A 25,103-nucleotide genomic window follows, 5' to 3' on the forward strand; every position below is an offset into this window, starting at 1 on the left:
GGGAGATCCCAGTCCTGAAATGATGGGCCTACCAGGTGGAAACCCATCTGTTTTGTGTACCTTGGGTAGGATGTAAATACAGGGTGCTCGGGGTGCTGTAACCCGTAAGTATCTATATTCAAGGTCAGATAGGAGACACAGGTTTTTCCAATGGGTCAGTTTGCTCTCTATTAGAGTGGAGATGTCAGGGAGGGGGTTAGACTGGATAGTAACATAAGCCTGTGTGTCACTCAGTTGTCTATCGATTTCAGAGGTGTAGTCAGATCTGTCCATGACTACTACATTGCCCCCTTTGTCAGCTTCTTTAATTACTAAATCTGTGCGCCTGGAAAGTTCCTTCAAGGCCATTGATTCCCTATGTGTCAGGTTGTTCTTATGTCTGTGCGAACGTGTCTCAAGTCTATCTATCTGGAACTCAAACAGATCCCTAGGGGGCTACGGGTCATAATATTTCCATCATTCGAAGACCTTGACCCGGATTTACTTGGGGAGTGGGAACACCTTATCTCCTCTGCGTCATTTGGCATGATTAATATTCTTATCAAACATGCTGATAGGAAACATAACAAACTACTTTTGGACATAGCTTCTCTGGAAGAAGAAATCAAGAATCTAAACCTTAAGGAAGCCACTGATAAAAACTACACCATAATGAGAGACATACTAAATGGGTACCAACTATATGTAAAAGACAAAAAGATGAGAAAGCTCATTAGGGACGAGAATGACTACAGTAGCGGCAGAATTTACACCTTTGCACGGAAATTCGATCAGATTAATAGAGACACCAATAAGTCTAACTCAAATGTCATTCCGGCAAGTGCCATCTCTGACAGCCTTTCTGATATTTCCAACCTCTCCAGCGACGGCACAGACACCCCCTTGAACAGACCCACTGACAACACAACCTCCACTAATGCCTCTCTCCAAACGAACTCTTTTTTAGAGGAATTAGGACGATACAGAAGAGGGATACGGCAGGGTTTCAACAGACCGGGCACAAACCGAAACCCACCAGGAGGGGAGGGCTCAAACACAACAAACAACACAAGGGGGGGCGTAACAACACGATCCACCGCGAGGAATCAGAAGTCCGAATAAACAAGTCAGACCACACTCCAGTAGAAACAATGGATGACTCGGTGCAAGTCATCAACCTATCAAGTTCTTGTTTATCCACTAATGAAATAAAGGTCCAACAAAAAGGTCTGGGTTTCTGTCCTACTTCAATGCCCAACTACACCAACATTCACATCGACCTGTTTAAATTTGTACGCAACCTTAAACTGAAGAAATTTTTCCACAATAAAATTGGCACCACCAGAGACTCACCCATACCCACACCTACCAGTAATAAATCCATTAAAGATCTGCAAGACTTACAGACATTACTTTCACTGGACAACCCCTCCCTTTCCCCCATACGCCTTGAGGAACTACTAGTCCACCTTGACATCCCTTCCAATTTAGATTTGGACAGTGGACTTAAACCCAAATCTTCCTTTGTCCCAATCCTATCTCCAGACAACTGCATTGATGTTTTTTACAAAGCAGTAAGCACAGAACTCTTCCAGCTTGAGGATAGACTTGAGACACGTTCGCACAGACATAAGAACAACCTGACACATAGGGAATCAATGGCCTTGAAGGAACTTTCCAGGCGCACAGATTTAGTAATTAAAGAAGCTGACAAAGGGGGCAATGTAGTAGTCATGGACAGATCTGACTACACCTCTGAAATCGATAGACAACTGAGTGACACACAGGCTTATGTTACTATCCAGTCTAACCCCCTCCCTGACATCTCCACTCTAATAGAGAGCAAACTGACCCATTGGAAAAACCTGTGTCTCCTATCTGACCTTGAATATAGATACTTACGGGTTACAGCACCCCGAGCACCCTGTATTTACATCCTACCCAAGGTACACAAAACAGATGGGTTTCCACCTGGTAGGTCCATCATTTCAGGACTGGGATCTCCCACGGAACACATCTCAGAATACATTGACTCCTTTCTCCAGCCCTTGGTTCAAAACCTTCCATCCCACATCCAGGACACCAGAGATCTACTTTGCAAACTGGAGGACATTGAATGGACGGAAGAATGTACATTTGTCAGCCTGGATGTCAACTCGCTTTACACATCAATCCCTCTGGAAAGGGGGCTTGAGATGCTGTCTAAGACTCTCAGCTTACGAGATGCCACCCTATTTGAACACACCTGTATGCTCCTCGACCTCACGCGCTTGGTACTTGAAAACAATGTTTTTTTACACGATGGTCACTGGTACCGTCAATGTCAGGGTGTAGCGATGGGTGCGAAATTCTCCCCATCTTATGCCAATCTGTACATGGGACAGTTTGAAAGGATACACTTGTGGTCCAAATGCCCAAAACACCTCACCCAACATATTCTCTATTGGGGCAGGTACATTGACGACATTCTAACTATCTGGACGGGCAACGCCTCTGACCTCGACACCCTAATCCATCATCTCAACACTAATGACTTCAACTTAATTTTCACACACAAGGTGGACCGCACCCAAATCGAATTCCTAGATCTTCTCCTTTACATCACCAACCACAGGATCACTTCCAGACTATACAGGAAACCAACTGCGTGCAACTCTATCCTGCACGCGCAGAGCGCTCACCCACAAACACAAATCAGAGCTATCCCTTATGGGGAAATGATCAGAGTTCGACGCAACTGTACTGACCCCGACGTCTTCAAACAAGAACTAACCAAATTGACACACCGCTTCCAAGCACGCGGCTATACCAAGGAACTCATTTCCACGGGAATCAAACGTATATCCTCTAAAGACCAACACTCGCTTCTCATTAGGGGCTCCAATAAACCACCTAAAACATCTTACAAACGGCCTATTTCCTTCATCACGCAATACAGCTCCGCCAGTAAAACCATACACCGTGTCCTTAAGAAACATTGGCATCTACTACTACTGGACTCGTGTCTAAAGAGCTATATCAACAATTCCCCAACCATGACTCACAGCAGGGGGCGTACACTCAGAAACATACTATGCCCCAGCTTTCTCTTGCCCTACACACAGACACACTCCTCGACTTGGATCCCAACCAAACCAAGGGGTTTCTTCAAATGCGGAAACTGTATCTCATGCCAATTGGCTCTCAACAAAATCACTTCTTTCTCATACAATACGAGACTTACTTACAAAATCACGAGCTTTATCAACTGCAACACCAGATTTTCACTCTATTGTATTATATGTGTGTGTGGTCTGATTTACGTTGGCAGCACGATACGCCCTTTGAAAGAACGGATACAAGAACACATAAGAGCTATCAAGAACTTTAACAGTACATACCCAATTGCTGTCCATTTTAACACTATGCATGGCGAGAGGGACCTTCTCAATATCAGGTTTCATGGTATCGCCCAGGTCACTGGTTCACCTAGATTGGGTGACAGAACCAGGGACCTACGGAGATGTGAGGCGGGTTGGATACTAAAACTCCGGGCAGTAGAGCATGGACTGAACACTGACCATGAACTACAATTTTTCCTCACCTAGCTCTGTAATGTATGCCTTTGAGCTCTATGAATATTCACTGTATATTATCTAATGACTCTTTTCTGATGGATCATGTATATATACACGTAACAAACTACTGTTATATGAACTTGTACTTGTGACTATGTTTACCTATTATCCTTGCAATACTACGTGTGCATAAGAAGGTTTTCAACTACGTTTCAAAGTGTAGTATGGAAAGTGTTGTTATGTGTGACTCGCACATCTGTCCTCATTTGAGTTACAATACTGCTATCCCAGTGTCTCCCTTGTTGCACCAACCGAATAAGGACACTTAAGTGGACACATTTAATGTACCACCACTCACTCACGAATAGCATGTTAGACACTTTTCACCTGCCTAGCTTCCCCATTCACACAGATAATGGGGTCTATCTGTAGTACTTCTGCTACTCGGCTAATGTCCTGCCCTCTTTTTGACTGACTCGATATCACCATTACAAAATGGCCGCCTCTTTCTTCCACAATAATGACTCCTTCCTGGGACGTTAAGCCAGCACAGTCCTCTTTCTACTTCGCCGACATGAACTTCATTTTAGGGACGCGCGGGGCTTTCAGAACCCAGACGCATTCCTTTCGGACTCCAGACGGACCGAGCAATTCTAACGAGGTACATCGTCTATTTACTTTTTGTTTTTTTCCAACTCTTAGGTCCGTGAACATGCCCACTCTTGGTCGCGCTCTTTTTCACCGCGATTACACTGACCATGCCTTCTAATTAGAGCCTGGAATGGCGTTTTTCTGTCTCTCCGTCACGCCAGATACCTCCATTACCCCTTATTTTTTCCATAAAAAAACGTTACCCAGCAACTTACACCCGACTGTGCGGAGCCCCGTACAGGCACTCTCAGGACGCTGTGTCTTGCACAACCGGTCTCCTGTGGCACTGTACAAATTAACTTCAGACACGCTTGGATAACAACAAGCGCTCGTCTCTTTTCGCCCACCTGGTTTCCTTAGTGCACGCATTTATGTTCCATGGCTAACTTGTACCGTTTACATACTTACCTTCCCTTATCTATGTCCGATTGAGCTTCTCCTTGGATCACTAACCGGTCTCCGGTGGCATTGTACAATTAACTCCAGACACGCTTGGTTAGCAACAAGCGCCTGCTACTCTCTGCCGATTTTTGTTTCCTTAATGCCCACATGGATGTTCCTTGGTTAATTTGTACCGTAGATATACTTACCTTCTGTTATCTATGTCCAATTGAGCTGATCCTTAGATCACTAACACTACCTCTTACTTGGGCAGTAGCGCTAAATATTGATCAACAACCTTCTATCAGGCCCCTGTTCCCCCCTGTTACTGCCTTTGGATCTATCCACTCACAGTACCTCTCAGCATGGATCATACGCTTATACGTTCTCTGTACATTCCACCTTAGACTCTTTCATATTTTTTAGGAACTCGGTTGGAGGCTTATCAGGGCTTCCTTGCCTCCCTCTTCGGTTACTGGAGGAACAGACTTTTAACTTGCAAGACCCAACGCATTCTTTCAACCTACCTGCATACCAATTTACGGTCGTACTTTCCTTGGCCGGACTGGCCCAGGTACGCTATTTAAATTCAGTGACTCTTAGCATGTTTTTCTCTCCCCACCGCGCTATACGGCACATTCTTCTCTGTCCGGGCTAAGTAAAACCTTGCCCTCCTCTTCAACATCCACGATTTCAAATCCACCATATAACACCTGGGGTATTTCGGTCTGCACCTCGGATACCATACCTTTGGAACTTCTAATGCTCTCTAACTCTCACTGGACGCTCTTGGATGTCCATTTTACTCTCTCCTCTTTCATCCCTCACCTCGTAACCATGAATTTACACATATGAGCACTTAGTCCGCCATGCCAATCATTTTTTCTTCACTAAGCGTGTGCATGCTCACACAGTTTCAAGCAAAGCGGATCACGGGCACAATCCAAGCTCCTTCACATGTATATACGCTAAGTATTATTATTGTTTAGAATAATATATGACAGTAAGCATTGAATATTGTTTTGCAGCCTTGACAAAGTCACTTGTGTGACGAAACACGTGTTGGCTGTTTCTCTGCCAAAATGAAAACTTACCTATGACAAATGCTGTCTAAGAATTAAAGACTTTGATTAACATCAACTTGGAATCGGTGCTTTTTTCTCCGCTTCTGGACCTACATCACCAGGGATACCCTTTCCCATTGATCTTACTGGACTTTACTCTTCTGAGTGCCTTGGTCAATTTGCAACAATTATCATTGTGTATCTGGATACACAACTTTCAGTGCCTATTGGGTAGTTGGGCACTCGATCAACACGGCACCAGCTTCTCGTATCTTTGACTTTGCTATCCAATACAAACTGTAACGTGACGGAGGTGCGGCTCCTTGACCGCCACTACCCTTGCTGCTCTGAAAGAATATAAAAGGGGGAACGTGCATGGTAAGCACCAAAATCTGGGTTTGTGAGGGAATACAGGTTTAAATGCAGTAAAGACATACAATCAACACAGACACTGCGGTTTCATAGTAAAAGGCAAGATGGCAGGCAAAGAGTAGATCTGATGGAAGGTCCTTCAACTTCAACCGGAATATGTCTGCCAGCCATTAAGCCAGTTTTATGTAATGATAAAGTCCACATGTGGCACTCGGTAAGGGAAACTAGTGAGATTGGAATTAGCACTAGCCATAATGCAGAAGGAATTTTGGGCCTGATGTTTTAACCAAATTATCGGTGACAAACCCTTTGATTTGCAAACTCATAGGGCCTCATTTACCAGCCATTTGCGCCATTGCTGCATCATTTTTTTTATGTAGCTGTGGCGCTAGCAGTGCACTGCACTTCTCCAGATTTACAAACTGACGCATTGGACCCAATGGGTCAATTTTTTAAGCCCTGCGTAAAATTATACCAGTGCCAGGTATAATGGATGCAGGGTAGACCTTCCCAGGCAAAAAGCAACACGTAACTGACACACTGAAATTTAGAACATTTCACTCAGTCATTCTGCAACTTCACTGCATCAGAATTTCACCGCCTCCTCAGTGCAGGTGAAAAATTGACGCAGGCCTTTTTCCTTCAGGAGACGCCTTGCATTGCTGGAGTAGCTCAATTTTTACCATGCTACTCCAGCAATGCATGAGTTTAGCACCAACAGATGCATCAGAATTTCTGATGCATATGTGAAAACGTGCGGCATGGAGCTCTGTATTGTAAGTACAGCGCATCCATGACATTATTAAGGGATCTTAGTGAAGTGCAAGAAATCTGAGGGATCACTGCTGATGCATCAGATTCTTGTAAGTGAGGCCCATAGTACTTGCAAGCACAAAATAGTTTTACAATGTATACAAATACCCTTTTTGTGATTTGAAAATTAGGAGGGCTATGAAAGGAGCATCCCCTCTCTTTTTCAATAGGAATTCAAATATGCCAATCATTTGTGTCCACCTCTTCCTTAAAGTTATGAGAGCACCTACCTGTATTCTTAGCCAGTCACATCGGGGCAGTAAAAAAACAACCTGCCTAATTAATATTTATTAGACACATTATTCTGCGACCCTTTGTGACTGCATATTTTGGGACATAACCTATTGATACATGGGTTGCATCACAAAATGAAAGGCAGATTGCAAAACAATGTGTGCGCAATTTGTAGCTAGTTTTTGCGACTCGCTTCTTTTCATATAAAACTTTTTGTCCCTAAATCCATTTAGTAAAAGTAAGCATCATGCCACACGATCAGATACAAAGCTTTAAGAATTGATATTTTGCACAGTGGGTTAATTGCTACAAAGGCAACTTCCTGCAGCCTCTTACTTAGGTAACATTTCCTTTTGGTTTCAGTGATGAAAAACTTATTTTTTGCATTTTTTTATTGTTCTGTACGATTTGACAACAGCTCTATTTTATTTGTGGTGCAATGAGAGCAAAGAGGGAAGAGATAATAAAAAAAACTAAACACCGTTCTGAGCTGAGGCAAGGAGTGGCAGAATAGCTTCCTTTCCAGTTCACCAGCTAATTCCATGGGAGCTGTTCTTCCATCAATGATTGCAATTACTTTCTTGTTGCAATCACATTATCAATGGTTAGCCACACATTTTTAAAGGCAGGCGAAGCTCTCTATTAAATAATCAGCCCTCGCAAAAATCTGTCACTGGAGTTTTGTTCTGGAAAACCTACAATTATTCATTGATTGATTATCAGAGTTTAATCCATCAAACTCAGATTTTCCAGAATGTGGACCAGACTAATGCCCACAGGCAAATGGGTAGTATCCCTCCTTTTTGTGTTAAATAAAACATTATTTAGCAATGCTACAACAAAAGACTAGAAGTAGGGCTACCACTGTGGAAATGCAGTGTTCGCCCTATGATAGTAGTTTGTGTAAGAGATGTGCACAGCTTGTGAATGGAAGCAATACTTTTAGCATTGTTGAATAACATTCTTATTACATTATTCCGAATTTCGATGTATTTGGTTTTGATTTATTCTGTGTGTCCACGCTGGTTTATAGAAATCGCCATGCAACCGCTATTTTTTAGAGCTGTTTCATGAACTTTCATACATCCATTGGGTAGGTCCTGGCCATTTTTGCAGGGTCACCTCTAGCTTTTTGCTTTCTGTTGCTGAACCTATTTGTATTGTCATTGGGGCTCTGTGTACATTTCCATGCTAACTGGTGGTAAAGTCCTCTTGCTCTCTCGCTAAAACAGGGTATAATAGGACTACACCTAATTGGCACAGTTAATTTACTTTTAAGTCCCCATGGCAAGTCAATTAAATGCTACTAGTGGGCAACAGCAATTGTGCCACCAGCTAAAAAAGCACTGTAAAACATGCCTGAACCCTGTCACTGCAGACTGTGTGCAGTTTTTACACTGCCATTTCCATCTAAGAAAATAAACATTTTGACGGGCCTCAACCTTTCTTTTTAATACTTATAAATTACTACTAAGGTAGGCCCTAAAGGCTCATAAAAGGTAGAGTGTGTGTGTTCAAGAATTATATGTGATGACAGAGAGAAACCCCTAGAGTTGTTTTTTTTCTATTGTAAGGCCTATCTCTCCCTTAGACCAGCACTGGGTTACTTTATTTCAATTTATAAGTGCTAACTTAAGATTTAGAGCAGATAGATAAATACTATTGACACTCAAACAAGTTGTAATTTAAAATCCTGTTAATGGAAAAGTTGGATTACAGATTATTATTTTGAAAATGCCACCTTCGGGTGGTATGTTCCAACCCAATTATTTTGAGGCCTTTCTAGGGAGTTTCCACATGCTTGGGCTTGTTAATTGTTCCCCCATGGTGAATGTGTAGTGGTCCTCAGAGTGATCAATTTGGCCTGGATGTAGCTGGGAGAGGATCTTCCTTGAAGGATGGCTGGGGAGAAGCTGCACACAGCCTCACTTACAATTCAAAGGGTTTTGCCTACAGCACACAAAAGGGAACCTATCACCAAGCTTATGTCACCCCAAACAGTTTGGAGCTTGGATCAGGGGAAGGGGAACATCTGACCAGAGCTAGTTTGGGGGTAAGTCAGGGAATTCTCCGACACAAAGGCTGGCACCAAGTTAAAAAAAAGATCCTCGAGAACCACTCTTCAGACACTCTTGGACCTGTGGAAGTTTCAGAAAAAGGACTGTCCTGCTGACAGAAGGACTGCCCTACTGCTTTAAGGATGGCCTTGTTGTGCGAAAAGAGAAGTTTGGATGTGCTTGCCTTGATCCTTTGCTACCCACAGTGAATCCAAGGGTTAGTTGTCTGGCCTACTAACTGAGCTATAGCACACGAGCTTCCAGAGGTCCTCCAGCAACTGTCCAGCAGCCCAGCTGCAACTGGACCTGTCTGCACCTGCCTTATCCATGCTTCTGGCCTCCACTGGAGTTAGATCCTGATCATTAAGCGGTGCCCCTTCAGATCCTGGACCCTTGGCTGGCATAGGTGAGACCTCCTCCTAAACGAAAAGATGAAAATCTCAAAGTTTGTGCTCTGTGGGACCACAAATGGGTCCATTTGCACCAAAATGCGGCTGCCCGTTATGATCACCAAGCTTGATCCTCTTGTTGACAATGACCCTTCGCAAAGACTGTCAATGTAAGACCTTGTAATGCTATGTGTATTTGACCACAGACTCCATCTTGACCATTGAATCAATTTTGTGCTTGGCCTCACGTGCCATCACAGCAGCAGTGCAGGTTATTTATACACTGAATTTGTTTTCCACACAGAACTTATTTTTGCTTTTCTCACCAGAACAGGGTCATACCGTGTTGGAACATAATATGGGGGATGCGGACATGATAAGAGAGTCTCAGACTGGGAATGTTTTCATCAGGAAAAGGTACAGCTCTGTCTCTGGAATGCGTTTTGGGGCCCGGACAGTTCCTTGCGTGTTTTTCGAGTACAGCCAGCGTTTACATTCTACAACAGAAGCTACTAGAATCTTGCCCTTGAGTTAGTTCAAGGTATATAAGATGGGGAAACTTGCCGCTAAGGTAGGAACCCACCTGTGGAGTGGACACTCTGCCCAGGAAATCCCAATTGGGGAAGGTCTCCTACCTCAGGTATTTGAGGGTTCCCCAGCCTGGCGCTGGCAAGGAAGATGGATTTAACTCCCATGGTGATGTATTTTAATTCTTAATTATTTAGCTGATATATATATATATATTCACTGCTGATGTATTGCACATTTTTGTCTGTGATTGTTTACCTGCTCTGATTATTCGGGCATATGCTCATGTTTCTCTTCATTTGAGTTAAATGCTTATTTTCATATATTTGTGTGCTTTTATTTGATATCTGGCAAGTGCCTTAATAAATTCATTACTCAGACTGAGAGTGCTGTATTCTTTGTCATTGTTTCCTCTTAGTTTAAACAAGAGCAAGAACTTCACGCTACACAAATGACAACCCATGACAACAGTCAACGCAAAGCTCCAGCGATGACTGTCTCGATGTGCTACAAGAATGACCATCCACAATGCCTGACCTGCTCTTTCTCTTAGAAGCCTCTTCCTCACAGCCTCACCCAAGGTGAACAGAACTTTTTGAGCCATACATGAGAAGATAACTCTAAAGAGGGACTAACTTGATCCCTTTATCTGACCAATGCTCCATTGAGGTTGGCCTGAAGTAGTCACTTTCCCCCTGGTCTAAACCGAACAGATAACCACGAGTGGCAATTTTTGCGTCACTGCTATTTTTATTAAACCTTTAAAATTGAATATCCCTGGTTCTACCAATTGGAATTTTGTCATTCTGGTATCATTTTAGTTATTAAACTTTACTCTAAGGTTCTAAATTGGTTTGGGATTTTTCTTGTCCTGTGTTTTCACTTTATTACTGCTTATGTGCCACAAATATAATTTACACATTGCCTCTAAGTGAAGGCAGACTCCTTTGTGCCAAGACACCGGAGGGTTAAGCACAGGTTAATTTAGTGATTTTTTGTGGTTCACCCTAGCATGGTTTGTGGTTGTTGCATGAGTGGGACTTTTATCCCGCTCAACCAATAATCCAATTTCTTACACATTGCATACATTTCACAGACATTCTTCAGTATATCTTGTGTCAAGAATGTAGTGTATCTTATGTCTTGCATGTATAGAACCGCTTTTTTTAAAGTAGAGCAAGTAGCTTTCTGTTAGCTAATGTTGGGGTCCAGTATCAGTTTGGGTGATTTGGTCACACTGTATCTAGTTATTCTTTAAGTAGTTCTACAGGGGCACCCATCTGGATTGCTTCCATCTGCACTTTCTCAATTCAGTCCCTTCCATTCTGTTAGACAAACCACCTAGATGATTCTGCTATTTGGTTTGGACATCAATTCAATATCATGATCATTTTGTACTATACTGTGACACTATTCTCCAAACTTGTTGTTGCAATGTAGCATGGGTACTCTTCCATTGTTGAAACCTTACGTTATTTCTCAGCCATAGTTCTCTGCCTTTTATCAAGTAGCCAAGCCATATCAGCAAACGTATGCTCCAGTTTTGCAGTTGTCATTTACTTATAGAGGACCAATATGTTGACCTTAAATGAATGTGTGTACTTCCTCCCCATCACTGATGACTAACTGATGCCCAAAAAGCAGCTGGCAACCAAATGGTAGAGCCTACAGATGTTCACTGATTTTGATCTTCCTCAAGTAAAATCTGGTTGATCTGGATGAACGATTACAGGCATAAGTGAAGCAAGTCCATTCATCATTATTCTATGGGAAATGTTGTCATCGTTGTTCAACAATACGAAAGGAGGATATGATTCCACATAAAGGGGATCCCTGTCAGGTTTCAATATTGCAAATGTTATGACTTATATCATGGAGAATTGGCAGGAGTGAATTTGCCTCTCTGAGTGCCAAAAGCAGTAGTTGAGTGGCAAAAGCAGTAGCTGAGTGGCAAGTATGTTGCCATAGTCAGTATACAGGGAGTGCAGAATTATTAGGCAAGTTGTATTTTTGAGGATTAATATTATTATTGAACAACAACCATGTTCTCAATGAACCCAAAAAACTCATTAATATCAAAGCTGAATATTTTTGGAAGTAGTTTTTAGTTTGTTTTTAGTTTTAGCTATGTTAGGGGGATATCTGTGTGTGCAGGTGACTATTACTGTGCATAATTATTAGGCAACTTAACAAAAAAAAATATATACCCATTTCAATTATTTATTATTACCAGTGAAACCAATATAACATCTCAACATTCACAAATATACATTTCTGACATTCAAAAACAAAACAAAAACAAATCAGTGACCAATATAGCCACCTTTCTTTGCAAGGACACTCAAAAGCCTGCCATCCATGGATTCTGTCAGTGTTTTGATCTGTTCACCATCAACATTGCGTGCAGCAGCAACCACAGCCTCCCAGACACTGTTCAGAGAGGTGTACTGTTTTGCCTCCTTGTAAATCTCACATTTGATGATGGACCACAGGTTCTCAATGGGGTTCAGATCAGGTGAACAAGGAGGCCATGTCATTAGATTTCCTTCTTTTATACCCTTTCTTGCCAGCCACGCTGTGGAGTACTTGGACACGTGTGATGGAGCATTGTCCTGCATGAAAACCATGTTTTTCTTGAAGGATGCAGACTTCTTCCTGTACCACTGCTTGAAGAAGGTGTCTTCCAGGAACTGGCAGTAGGACTGGGAGTTGACCTTGACTCCATCCTCAACCCGAAAAGGCCCCACAAGCTCATCTTTGATGATACCAGCCCAAACCAGTACTCCACCTCCACCTTGCTGGCGTCTGAGTCGGACTGGAGCTCTCTGCCCTTTACCAATCCAGCCACGGGCCCATCCATCTGGCCCATCAAGACTCACTCTCATTTCATCAGTCCATAAAACCTTAGAAAAATCAGTCTTGAGATATTTCTTGGCCCAGTCTTGACGTTTCAGCTTGTGTGTCTTGTTCAGTGGTGGTCGTCTTTCAGCCTTTCTTACCTTGGCCATGTCTCTGAGTATTGCACACCTTGTGCTTTTGGGCACTCCAGTGATGTTGCAGCTCTGAAATATGGCCAAACTGGTGGCAAGTGGCATTGTGGCAGCTGCACGCTTGACTTTTCTCAGTTCATGGGCAGTTATTTTGCGCCTTGGTTTTTCCACACGCTTCTTGCGACCCTGTTGACTATTTTGAATGAAACGCTTGATTGTTCGATGATCACGCTTCAGAAGCTTTGCAATTTTAAGAGTGCTGCATCCCTCTGCAAGATATCTCACTATTCTTGACTTTTCTGAGCCTGTCAAGTCCTTCTTTTGACCCATTTTGCCAAAGGAAAGGAAGTTGCCTAATAATTATGCACACCTGATATAGGGTGTTGATGTCATTAGACCACACCCCTTCTCATTACAGAGATGCACATCACCTAATATGCTTAATTGGTAGTAGGCTTTCGAGCCTATACAGCTTGGAGTAAGACAACATGCCTAAAGAGGATGATGTGGTCAAAATACTCATTTGCCTAATAATTCTGCACTCCCTGTAAAAGTCATGGGGCAGCCCATCACTGTCTTACCCTCTGCCAAGCCCTCCATTAAAGGATTTTTTGAAACTATTTTGGTTAGGTGTTAAATGGATCATTGAAGCTTTGCAAAGATACAGTCATTGATCCTCAGTAGTGTGCACTTCATTGTTGTTAGCTTGAGTGCTGACTATTATGTTTTCTGCTGTGCAAAAGGCAGGAATTGGCATCTGCAAGCTCTCTGATCTTATCATTCAGGCAAGCATCCTGCCCCCATTATGATTTTTTCTTAGTGATATATATAAATAAATATGAAGGCTCAATCTGTCTAAAGAGTCTTTTTCTAATGTGCACCAGTTTGAAGGTTTCTCAGAGTTAGTAATAGCTTTAACTTCTACAGATTTCAATGTGTTTTACAAGGTCACTAATCCTCTCTAATTCCCTTCACACTACATATTTAATTGCCCTACAAGTGTCCCCCTACAAGTTATTGTCATCTTAAATGTCTTCCATTCTAATGTGGAGTCCCTGACATTGCTGGTACTCACCTAAAAAATGTCTAATCAATGATTCCGAGCATCTCTCTATTTGGTCTTCCATGTCTTCCATTCTAATGTGGAGTCCCTGACATTGCTGGTACTCACCTAAAAAATGTCTAATCATGATTCTGAGCATCTCTCTATTTGGTGTACCAAGCAGGACGCCAGGCTGCGGCCTCCACATTGTGATCCTAATGGGTATGCACCCAAATCTAGTATCTGTTTCAGAGGAACAGGATCTGAGATTGTTTTGTTTAAATGTTAGGAATGAAGAATTACCCTTCAGAATCATAGACTGTATAAACATATATCAGTTATAGGGTGTAGTGTGTGAACATGCAAATAATAAGAAAATCTTCTGTGATCAAAATGCTTTAAGTCCCATATTACAGCCAACTCGGAAATGACTAGCCTTCTGGTGTATTTAGTCGCCAAAAGGGCAGCCTAAGTACCCCATAATGCCAGTGTAAATCTGTCTTTATTTGCATTTGGAACTTGTAAGAAATTGTGAGTATTAGTTAAGGGGGGTGATGACCCACCTCAAGCAATAACCACAATCCTTGCCAGATTGAACTACAAAAGTCACTAAATTACCCAGTGCCCTGGCAGCTATGGCACAGCTAGGCATAACCTAGAGACAGTGTCTATTTATACAGTACCAACATAATAATAAAGTCAAAACATAACTCAAGAAAAATCCAAACTGAGGGCCTGATTTATAATTTGGCAGACACAGTAAACTCCATTAGGGCAATGAAGTAAATTACTTTGTCGTCCCTGCCAGCCAACTTATGAAATATCCACTAGCTCAGTGGATATTTCAAGCACTGACATGAACCACCATCACAGCAATTGCAATGTCATTTTGCCATATGGCTCCATCTATATGACAGAGCCGTATGGCAACTTAAAAAAAAACTTTTATTCTCAAAGAGAAAATCCCTAAATTATATTTTTTATATTTTCAAAAGGAAAATCCCTAAGCGGACTGGTGATGGTGGGTCCTGACTCTGAGAGTGCCCTGGGCTCTGCTGACCAGGATAGGGACAGTGCTCTGTCCTCTAAAGTTATATGTTAATTGGTAAAATTCTAGTTTGCCAAGTATGTGGTAGGGCTTGTAGGTTTAGAGACTCTAGTGAACGTTATGCACTTAGGTGTGCACTGCTGTGGTGTCTGGTGCCATTTAAAAGCCAGAACTATCTTGCAGGCTGGTTTTAAAGTAGCACTGTGGCCAAATTCGATCTTTTTATTACATTTAAGTCACCTCTAGGGTCTGCCTTGGGTGCCCCAGAGGTAGGGTGAATTAATATAAAAGTAGGGAAAATATAAATATGTTTTATGTGGCCTTGTAAGGAAAAACAGCCAAAGTAGTCTTTCACCATTGTAGTGCTAATAGCCCCTTACTTTAAGATAGGGTGCCTTTATTAAACTTAATTAAGATTTCCTTTTGACTGGAGCTAGCTAGACACATCATTCAAATTATCAAAATAATGGTTACAATAAATCCAACAACGTGCTAATGTTGAATTTACTATAACTACTACAGGAGAGTAGTTTTAGAACTTACTATCCTGAAGTACCTAAAACAGCCCTGTAGCAACCTTTTCTGATCGGTCAGCCTTTTACAACTTGAGCCAAGCTGCAACCTGAGTAGGTGTGAAGAGGTTTAGGGCTGCAACAATACAGCCATTTGGTGTGAGGACATTTGCATCCTGGAGAAGCCAGGGAGAGGGTGGGCTGGGTAGATAAGTTGCACTTCATAGCAGGAGAAAATATTTCAATAGGAACCAGGCCAGCACCACACTTCCTTGATTCCCAGCCAGATAGGAGCCCCTCTAATTCCCCTTTAATTAGATTAGGAGAGAGGCTGGAAAGGGAGTGTAGTCAGATGTCAGTCACACCTTTGGGTTTGATTACAAAGAAACACACACCAAGGAGAGAATTCATCAGTTTTGATTATTGGTGGTGTATAGCACATTCTAGGTCAAAATAAGAGGTAGGAGGAACACACAGAGTTTCACTCTACTGAATTCCGTGGAGTTAAATAAAAACCCTGTGAGATTTCATGCTAATTTTAAGTTGTTGTTGGTCAGAGCTTTGTTAAATTAGGTTTGCAATTAGCCTCCTTGTGAGCTCTGCCGAGGCCTATAATGATGGCTGCCCATTGCAGCTCCCATGCCTCTCCCACCACCTTCCATCCTTGTTAGGGCACTTGGAGAACAGTTTAATGCACATTAGCGCTCCTGGCCTGACACTGCAAATGTATGTCTCCGAAATCAAGCGGTACACATTGGTTGACCCACTGGGCTGCACATGCACAACAATTGGCCTTTGAAGCAGCAGGGGGCCTTGACTGGCATCGCATGCCATGAGGTCAAAAAGGGAGAAATTTTAGGGGTATGACTGAAATTGTGGTAGGCGGAACAGCTGCACCAAACACCTCTCGGTGCAGATTTTCAATACATAACTTTATAGGCCTGATTACGGTCTTGGCTGATGGGACACTCCATCACAAACGTGATGAATATCCCATTATTACAAGTACCATTAGATCCTATTGAACTTGTAATACAGCGGATGGGATATCTGTGTTTGTGATAGAGTATCCCATCAGCTAAGATCGTAATCAGGCCCTAAGTATTTATCTTATTAATGTCCTCAGCCGCAGCTGTTAGCAGTTCCCTAATTTCAACAACATTTTTAAATACTCAGTTTAGGAACTAAACAATCTTTGTTAAAAGTTTTGTAACACAACTATAGCAGACTTTGTGCCACACTGTGAGCGTGACCCACCTGCACAATGCCAGTGGCACAGGCAAGTCATGGAACAGAAAGGCGCCACACTTGTGATTGTGGCAGGCGTGCAAGGAAAAGCAAAGTTGCTGCCCGCCATCTGAATGCTTGTCTCTGGTCATTCATGATAATAGTGACATGCCCCTTTCTTTGTGGTGTTTTTTAAAGCTCAGGATGCTGTCAGGATGACAACCGTTGGTCTTACTCTATAGCGTTGCCGCCAACTCATCAAGTATCAAAGCACGGTTATGAACTCTCCTGGTTAGACAAACAAATGGTATCCACTGGTCGGACCACAGAAGGCTGAAAGGCTGAGCCAGCCTGGTCAGGAATGTAGATGGTGAGCTCCTGCCGCTACTTAGCATAACAACCACAACAGTAATTATGTGTTCACATAGCGCTTGCTACAGCCTCGACACGCTGTGAACAGTATTAGTTATTAATATTCAAACACAATGGAACTCATTTTTCACCATCGTACAGATGAAAGGCTGAGCCAGAACAGAACAAGAGCCCTCCAGATTTCTAGAGATGTCAGCAGCAGACTCATTACCATGCTGAGCTAGCTTATGGGTCTCATTTTACCTTTAATCTGTTCTTGCATATTTTGGGGAATAATGGGTGAGTGGTGGCACAGAGCAGCATGGGAGAAGAATGGTCAGAAAGATCAAGTGCCATGTTGTATACAGCACATACCTGTGTCTCCAATTCTGTTGGCGGAATTGAACATTTCGTCCACCCCTAGTCAAAATATGCCACACTTTGCAGTAAGTGGTCATAACAGAGGGAGGTGGCATAACCCCAATTGGTTGGGGTGTCCACATCTCCTGCCCACCCAGGATGAAGGATAAATATGGGAGAGCTCCAGGAGCTCCTGTGATCACTGCCTGGAACCACAGAAGAAGAAGGACTGCCATGCTGGACCCTTGTACTGCACCCCCAGAGAACCTCCTTCAGAAGGACATCACCTGCTCCACTACCAAGGTTCGAGTGAGTGTGCTTGACTCAAAGGAAAAGGAATGAACTCCCTGATCAGCAACAACTGCAACAGAGCTGGAAAAAGTCACCTGCCAAGCAAAGAGAGGATCACCCCTGCTGACCAGCTGCAATTCCTGGACTGTGGAGGTGCATTTTAGGAAATTAAACCCTTGCCCCCAAGAGGCAATCCAGAGTCTCTGAACCCTTGGTTGGTGCTACTTGGCCCTTGTTTTCTCCAAACGAACCAAGGGGCATATTTATAGGCTACTAGCGCCACCTTGCGCCACATTAACTTCATATTTTTTTTAGGCCAAAGTCCCCGTTCCATATTTACAGAGTGGTGCAGTGCTTGCATTGTGCCACTCTGTAACCCTTTTTGATACATTATGTCTGCACCAGGCATGATGTATGCAAAGGGGGAGTTCCTCAATTAGGGGAGCCAGTAAAATGGTGCAAGGAAATTAATGGGATTTCCTTGTGCCATTTATTACGGCACTTTTAACGCCTGTTCAGGAGCAGGCGCTAAAAAGGGGGCTTCCATTCTATAGAATGGGCCCCTATGTACTCTGCAGGAGTAGCGCCAATATTTTGGCGCTACTCCTGCAGAGTACAGCAATAGCATCATAAAAAATGACACTATTGCCCTCTACCCTGCGCCATGGTGCGCCGTATTTTAAATAGGGCGCACACATGGTGGTGGTAGGGGGGTGCTAAGGGGTGCAGGGAATGTGGCGCTGCACTTGGTGCAGCGCCACTTTCCATACATCTGCCTATAAGTACCTGTAAGAACTAAGGGGCAGATTTAAGAGCCCCTAGCGCCACCTTACCACTGCCACAGCATCTTTTCTTTATGCTAAGGTGATGCTAAAGAGGCATTTTCCTGGCACTATATTTACAAAGTGCTGCAATGTACGTATTGCACCACTTTGTAAACCATTGCACCACATTATGCCTGTGCCAGACATAATATATGCAAGGGGGGCATTCCCCTGTTAGGGGGGCCAAAAAATGTCCTTACACCATTTGTTTCAGCACTTTTAATGCCTGCTCAAAGCAGGCGTTAAAAGGAGGCATGCCATTTTTCAATGGGCCCCTATGTACTCTGCAGGAGTAGCACCAAAATGTTGGCAATACTCATGCAGTGTAAATCAACAGCGTAAAAAACATTGACGCTATTGCCCCCATCCTGCTCCATGGTGTGCTGTATTTTAAATAGTAAACCACAGTTAAAGTCACAATTTTACAGTACTCTTGCTCATGTTAAAACATATATTATTGTACTGAGTCCAAGCACTAAACGTTGTCGACATTTAGTACTTGGACTCAGTACAATAACATATGTTTTGACATGAGCAAGAGTACTGTAAAATTGTGACTTTAACTGTGGTTTCTGTCACATGGGGTATGCATAAGCAATTATGATTTATGGTTTCCAAGACGTTTTTGTTTTCCCACTACACTGTTTTCTTACTTTGGTTTGGAATTCATATGCTGGTTTATTGCATGTTCTCCATAGACATTGTGATTCTATCCGGTATTTAAATCTATAGTCCTTTTATGTAAGGGACCCCTTGTTCTTTTATAAAATACTTGCCCCCTGGTCTTTTAGTACCTTTAGGTTGTCCAATGTGTGTTTTGAAAGTATTTTAAATACAGCGCACACATGGTGGTGGTAGGGGGGGCACTAAAAGTCTGGAATCGTTCTGCACAGTTTGGCAGAAAAACTCCAGAAGGAGACCAACTTGACATCGAGAGTCTAGCCGCCAATGTCGATTCACCTATCAGATCAACATTGCTGTTTTGTCCTGCTAAGAAGCTCCAGGTGGCACCCAACTCGATGTTGAGAGGGAACCCGTCAATGACAACTTTGAGAACCTCGATGCCAAGGATTTGATGCCCATCTTTTCACTGAGCCACCAAGATCTAGCAGGCACTATATTTACAAAGTGCTGCAATGTACGTATTGCACCACTTTGTAAACCATTGCACCACATTATGCCTGTGCCAGACATATTATATGCAAGGGGGGCATTCCCCTGTTAGGGGGGCCAAAAAATGTCCTTACACCATTTGTTTCAGCACTTTTAATGCCTGCTCAAAGCAGGCGTTAAAAGGAGGCATGCCATTTTTCAATGGGCCCCTATGTACTCTGCAGGAGTAGCACCAAAATGTTGGCAATACTCATGCAGTGTAAATCAATAGCGTAAAAAACATTGACGCTATTGCCCCCATCCTGCTCCATGGTGTGCTGTATTTTAAATAGTAAACCACAGTTAAAGTCACAATTTTACAGTACTCTTGCTCATGTTAAAACATATATTATTGTACTGAGTCCAAGCACTAAACGTTGTCAACATTTAGTACTTGGACTCAGTACAATAGCATATGTTTTGACATGAGCAAGAGTACTGTAAAATTGTGACTTTAACTGTGGTTTCTGTCACATGGGGTATGCATGAGCAATTATGATTTATGGTTTCCAAGACGTTTTTGTTTTCCCACTACACTGTTTTCTTACTTTGGTTTGGAATTCATATGCATGTTTATTGCATGTTTTCCATAGACATTGTGATTCTATCCGGTATTTAAATCTATAGTCCTTTTATGTAAGGGACCCCTTGTTCTTTTATAAAATACTTGCCCCCTGGTCTTTTAGTACCTTTAGGTTGTCCCTTGTGTGTTTTGAAAGTATTTTAAATACAGCGCACACATGGTGGTGGTAGGGGGGGCACTAAAAGTCTGGAATCGTTCTGCACAGTTTGGCAGAAAAACTCCAGAAGGAGACCAACTTGACATTGAGAGTCTAGCCGTCAATGTCGACTCACCTATCAGATCAACATTGCTGTTTTGTCCTGCTAAGAAGCTCCAGGTGGCACCCAACTCGATGTTGAGAGGGAACCCGTCAATGACAACTTTGAGACCCTCGATGCCAAGGATTTGATGCCCATCTTTTCACTGAGCCACCAAGATCTGGCAGGCCACAGTCGACCACTCGAACTTTAACTCCCAGAAACCTGCCAACAAGCCAGTTGTCGAGAGGAGAGCACCAAGAAACAGTCCAAAGGTAAACTTCTGGCCAGGACCTAGACCTCAACCTATCTTACCTGTGATCCTTCACGGCTGGCCTAAAACTTTGAATGTACCCTGATCCAGCATGACCAGATCGCTGCAATTGGTGCTTTAACCTTTTTGGTGCTAGAATGCCCAATTTTGTATTTATTCTTCAAAAATTAAATTCTCTGGTTCCCTACATTGGAGGTTTGTTATTTTGGTGTCATTGTAAAGATAGAAATAGTCTCTATATTTTTAAGTTAGTGTAGGATATTTATTGTGCTTTGTCGTTTATGTAGTGATTGTTTTAGTGGGATTAAAGGCTTTACACAGACCTGTCTCCTAAACTAAACTGACTGATTGCTTGATAAACTACCATGGATTGAGCAAGGATTAATTTACCGAGACTTGACTGGACCTGTTAGTGATTGTGGTTTTGTTACTAGCTGAGGGTGAATACCCACACCTACTAATAACCTACCTTCCTAAATACTTTAATAATGTTATGCACATGGCAATGTTGTGTAGTTTAATTTATGTGCTGTGATTAGTGTATGCCTGGGTTTTTAGCAGACAGTGTAGAAGACTGATGGAGGATCTATAAACTGTAACACAAAAATGAAATAACATGATGGATTTGATACAAAAATTAGCTCGCTCTTTTGAAAGTCCCACGTTCATTTCCAGTAGGCTTGTGGGTAGTTTAAAGTGAAAGTGAATTAGCACAAAAACACATAAAATTGTGATAAAATGGAAACAGTATTGAATATTCAGATAGTACAAGTACACATAAAAAGGGCTGTGCACTCTTTGTACTTTTACTAGAAGGGATATGGATGTTTTGGGGTTGTTACATACAGAAGTGTAAGAGTACAAAAAAAAAGAACTTGTGTTTTGATGCTTCCATTACTCATAACTGTTTTTGTGAATCAGTTCCAATGTATTTATAGGAAAAAGTAGTTATTAGGCACAGCTTGACAAGCACTTTCCATCAGGTTTGCATTACGTTTTTAAAACAAACCTAATACAAAGTGTAGTGGTGGTTTTTACAATCCAATGCAAAACACAATTTGAGTTGCATGTTACTAAAAGTAACACAAAGTTGTGGAATGTGCTGTCTGGCATCACTTTACTTCAAGGGACATTCCATGTGTGGTCCATGGTGATTCCCATACAACCACTCATGGGTAATTTAGATAGGGATTTGTGTAAAAATTGTGTGCCTCCTTGAGGCAGGTGTAGCAAGGAGAAATGTTTTTATTTCTCCTCTTTTTTCTCTCTCTGCATGTTTTCTGCATTCTACAGCACACATATAAAGTGGGAAACATCTTAAAGCATAAGAGACCCCTTTCTGTACAAAAACTATGCTTACCACTACACAGATACTCTTGCACTAGGGTGCAAGGGTGTCTGCACTGGCACGTGGCAAACAAATGTGCTGCAGTGCACACAGAGAGGAGAACAGTTCTGCATCTTAGTAGATACAATGCAACACAGCAACTTTACTTGCTGCAATGCACAGTGTGATTTTTGTAGTAAATCTAAGCTTTAACCATCAAGGAGATAGTCATTAAATGTTTTGAAGCATGATTTTTAGGTCAACCGCACAAGCCCTTTGACCTGTTGTTAGTATTGTGGGCTTTTAACCACACCCACCGCATGCCAATCACTTTCACTCGTTCCAGGGCTTACCTTTCAAAAATCCTTTGTTATCATGGTTTACGTTTGTCCCACCATGGGGTGGTTTTGTTACCGCCTTGCAGACTGCCCCTGTTGCATGGATAATTGCACGATTGCTGATACATTGGACTGCTAGCAAACTTATTTTTCTTTTTGTGTCTCTCCTTTGTGCTCATGCTCATGGCCACCATGGCACTTTGAATCGTCTCACTTATGTCAACTGTCATACTTTTCATTTTTTATTTAAGTGGCAAGAAAGCTCCAGTTAGGAGTTGACAACGCTAATAGCTCTAACTCGAGCAAACGCAAGACCCATTCAATCGCAAATGCTGGTTTTCTGAATAGTATTTAGATCAGTGCTTAACTTGTGCTTGTTGTATCCGGTGCGTAGCACCGGCACTTATTTTTGATGGCCAGTGCTTATCTTTCTGCCATAAGACGAAGGAAGAGAAAAATGAAAAAGCGTCACAAAGGGAAAACGCAGGAAGCTGCAAGAGTGAGCTGAAGGTGCAGGGAGTGGCTGTAAATGGATTTAAGAGGCCCGAGATGGCTTCAGGATTACATTGCCTCAGTCACATTTCATTGCAACAGCCGCATGTTTAAGATCAGGGCTTTGAGCACCGGCACGTTTTTGTTTACAAATTAAGCACTGGTTTAGATATACACTGCTCTAAGATAAAATTTCAAATTAGGCTGAGCCACTAAAATAAGTCAACACTGTTCTAATAATGTTGTTAAACCATAAATCGTGCTTCTGCTTACATACCCTTATCATCAGCACTGCTTTCCGGATGTCACGGACTCCATCGTACACCAAGCGCGAAGCGTCAATAAATTCATTCTCTTCAAAAGGTTGCGGGATATTCGTGCTCAGTGCTTCAATGGCAACCTCCACTTGTTCCGCAAAACGAGGCATAACTAAATGAAAATAAAACATAGAACACAGCATGAATACCTACAATACTTCCTTTTGTGCGATGTCCCCCGGCAAAGCCACATTGAAAAGCCCATGGAAATGCTGTGACATTTTGAAGGCACAACAGGAGTAGCTGGATGAGTGTGGTCGGATGTTGACTCTGTCCTGTAATTCACACTTCGGATACAAATTAGAACAATTCTTCAAGTCCTGGCCAGGAGAGTGCTGAGTAGTATGGGGAGTGCTTTCTTCTTTATTTTTGTTGAACTGGGAGACAGACACACACATTATAAAAAGTATGTGAAGTGCATTTCCGAAACACTATCAGTGGACCACCTCCTAGGTTTACTCTGAATACCTCTGTCATGAAAACAAAGGATATAGAGATCAGACATTACTCCCTTTCATGTCAGATTCAGCAGTAGGCGTTCAGGGTTTGTTTTCGTACAATTCCATGTCGCTGGGAGAGGAGCCAGCGCTTTCATGGTGACAAGCAAAGAATACAATTAAAATACGTGTGTTGTTCATGCACCTCCTGATGAGTTATTTAAAGAGAAAATAATGAAAAAGCAAGAGTATAGAGAAAACAACCTGTTTAGAGTGCCTCGAACCCTATAGTTCCACTCTCGCTGGTCTTCCCCTCCTCCAGCCTCAAGACTTTACAAACACAAATGCAGATGGAGCGAATTAAAATGAAAGCATTAAAGCTACCAAAACCTCTAAATGTCCAATCATACACCTAAGACCGGAACTGATCATTGCTACTGGGTCATTCTCCTTCATCGGTGTCTGGCAATGCACTATTATGCTGCTGATTAGTCACTCTGGAACACATTTAAAAGGCCCTATCGCCAACGGAGTGTCACTTTTATTGATGCTTCAGTGGCGCTATGCACTGTGCTGTATTTACAAGGTTGCGTTAAGCCACTGTTTGTGGCATAACGCCACCTAGTAAATACGGCCCCTTAACATGCAGCACTTTGCGTGGAAGTGGTATGAAATGGGTGTTGCTGTGGGCATGCCAAAGAAACACCCATTGCATTTTGACACTGGCCCATATTTATTTATTTTTGTAAACATGATGCTGCACCAAAATATAACGCCACCCCACGGGTGGCATTAGCATGCAGCAACGAGGAGAAATGCTTTAATTTCTCCTTGTTTTTTGCCCTTTTTATGGGTGCTGCATTTAGCACACAGAGAAAGAGCAAATCACCATTTTATATTGTTTTTGTGCAGGAAGCAACCCTTCCTGCACAAAAACAATCTCTCCCTCAGCGCAGCCATCCTTGCACCACGTCACAAGGGTGGATGCTTTGGCGCTCGGCAGAAAATGTAGTGCTGGCGCAGGGGGCAACACACGGGTGCGTTGAATTCCATTAAATACAGCGTATCCCTACATTGTGAAAATGAGGGGGCGCATCACGTTCCATAATTTTCTTTTAAATCTGGGCCTCTATATGTTCACAAATCCCAAACTACTTGAAGTGTACTGCTGAGTGGTGAGTAGTACTTTACAGTTGCCCCAAATAAAAAATAATAATAATAATAATCGCTGGAAGTTTTTCAAACACTCAAAGCAAAAATACATCTCTAGGTAGCAC

General features: G+C 42.4%; 1 protein-coding gene across 2 annotated transcripts in view; it reads right to left on the reverse strand.

Moving 5' to 3' along the window:
• The window catches only part of CTNNA2 (catenin alpha 2), a 2,570,005-nt gene that overhangs the window by 318,158 nt on the left and 2,226,744 nt on the right, over positions 1-25,103 (reverse strand). For both annotated transcript variants that reach the window (XM_069204683.1, XM_069204674.1), the window contains exon 13: positions 23,350-23,501. In XM_069204683.1, coding sequence (XP_069060784.1) covers positions 23,350-23,501 — 152 coding nt within the window. The remainder of the gene's footprint in view (positions 1-23,349; positions 23,502-25,103) is intronic.

Source organism: Pleurodeles waltl, chromosome 1_2, assembly GCF_031143425.1.
Source record: "Pleurodeles waltl isolate 20211129_DDA chromosome 1_2, aPleWal1.hap1.20221129, whole genome shotgun sequence".
Classification (NCBI taxonomy): Eukaryota; Metazoa; Chordata; class Amphibia; order Caudata; family Salamandridae; genus Pleurodeles; species Pleurodeles waltl.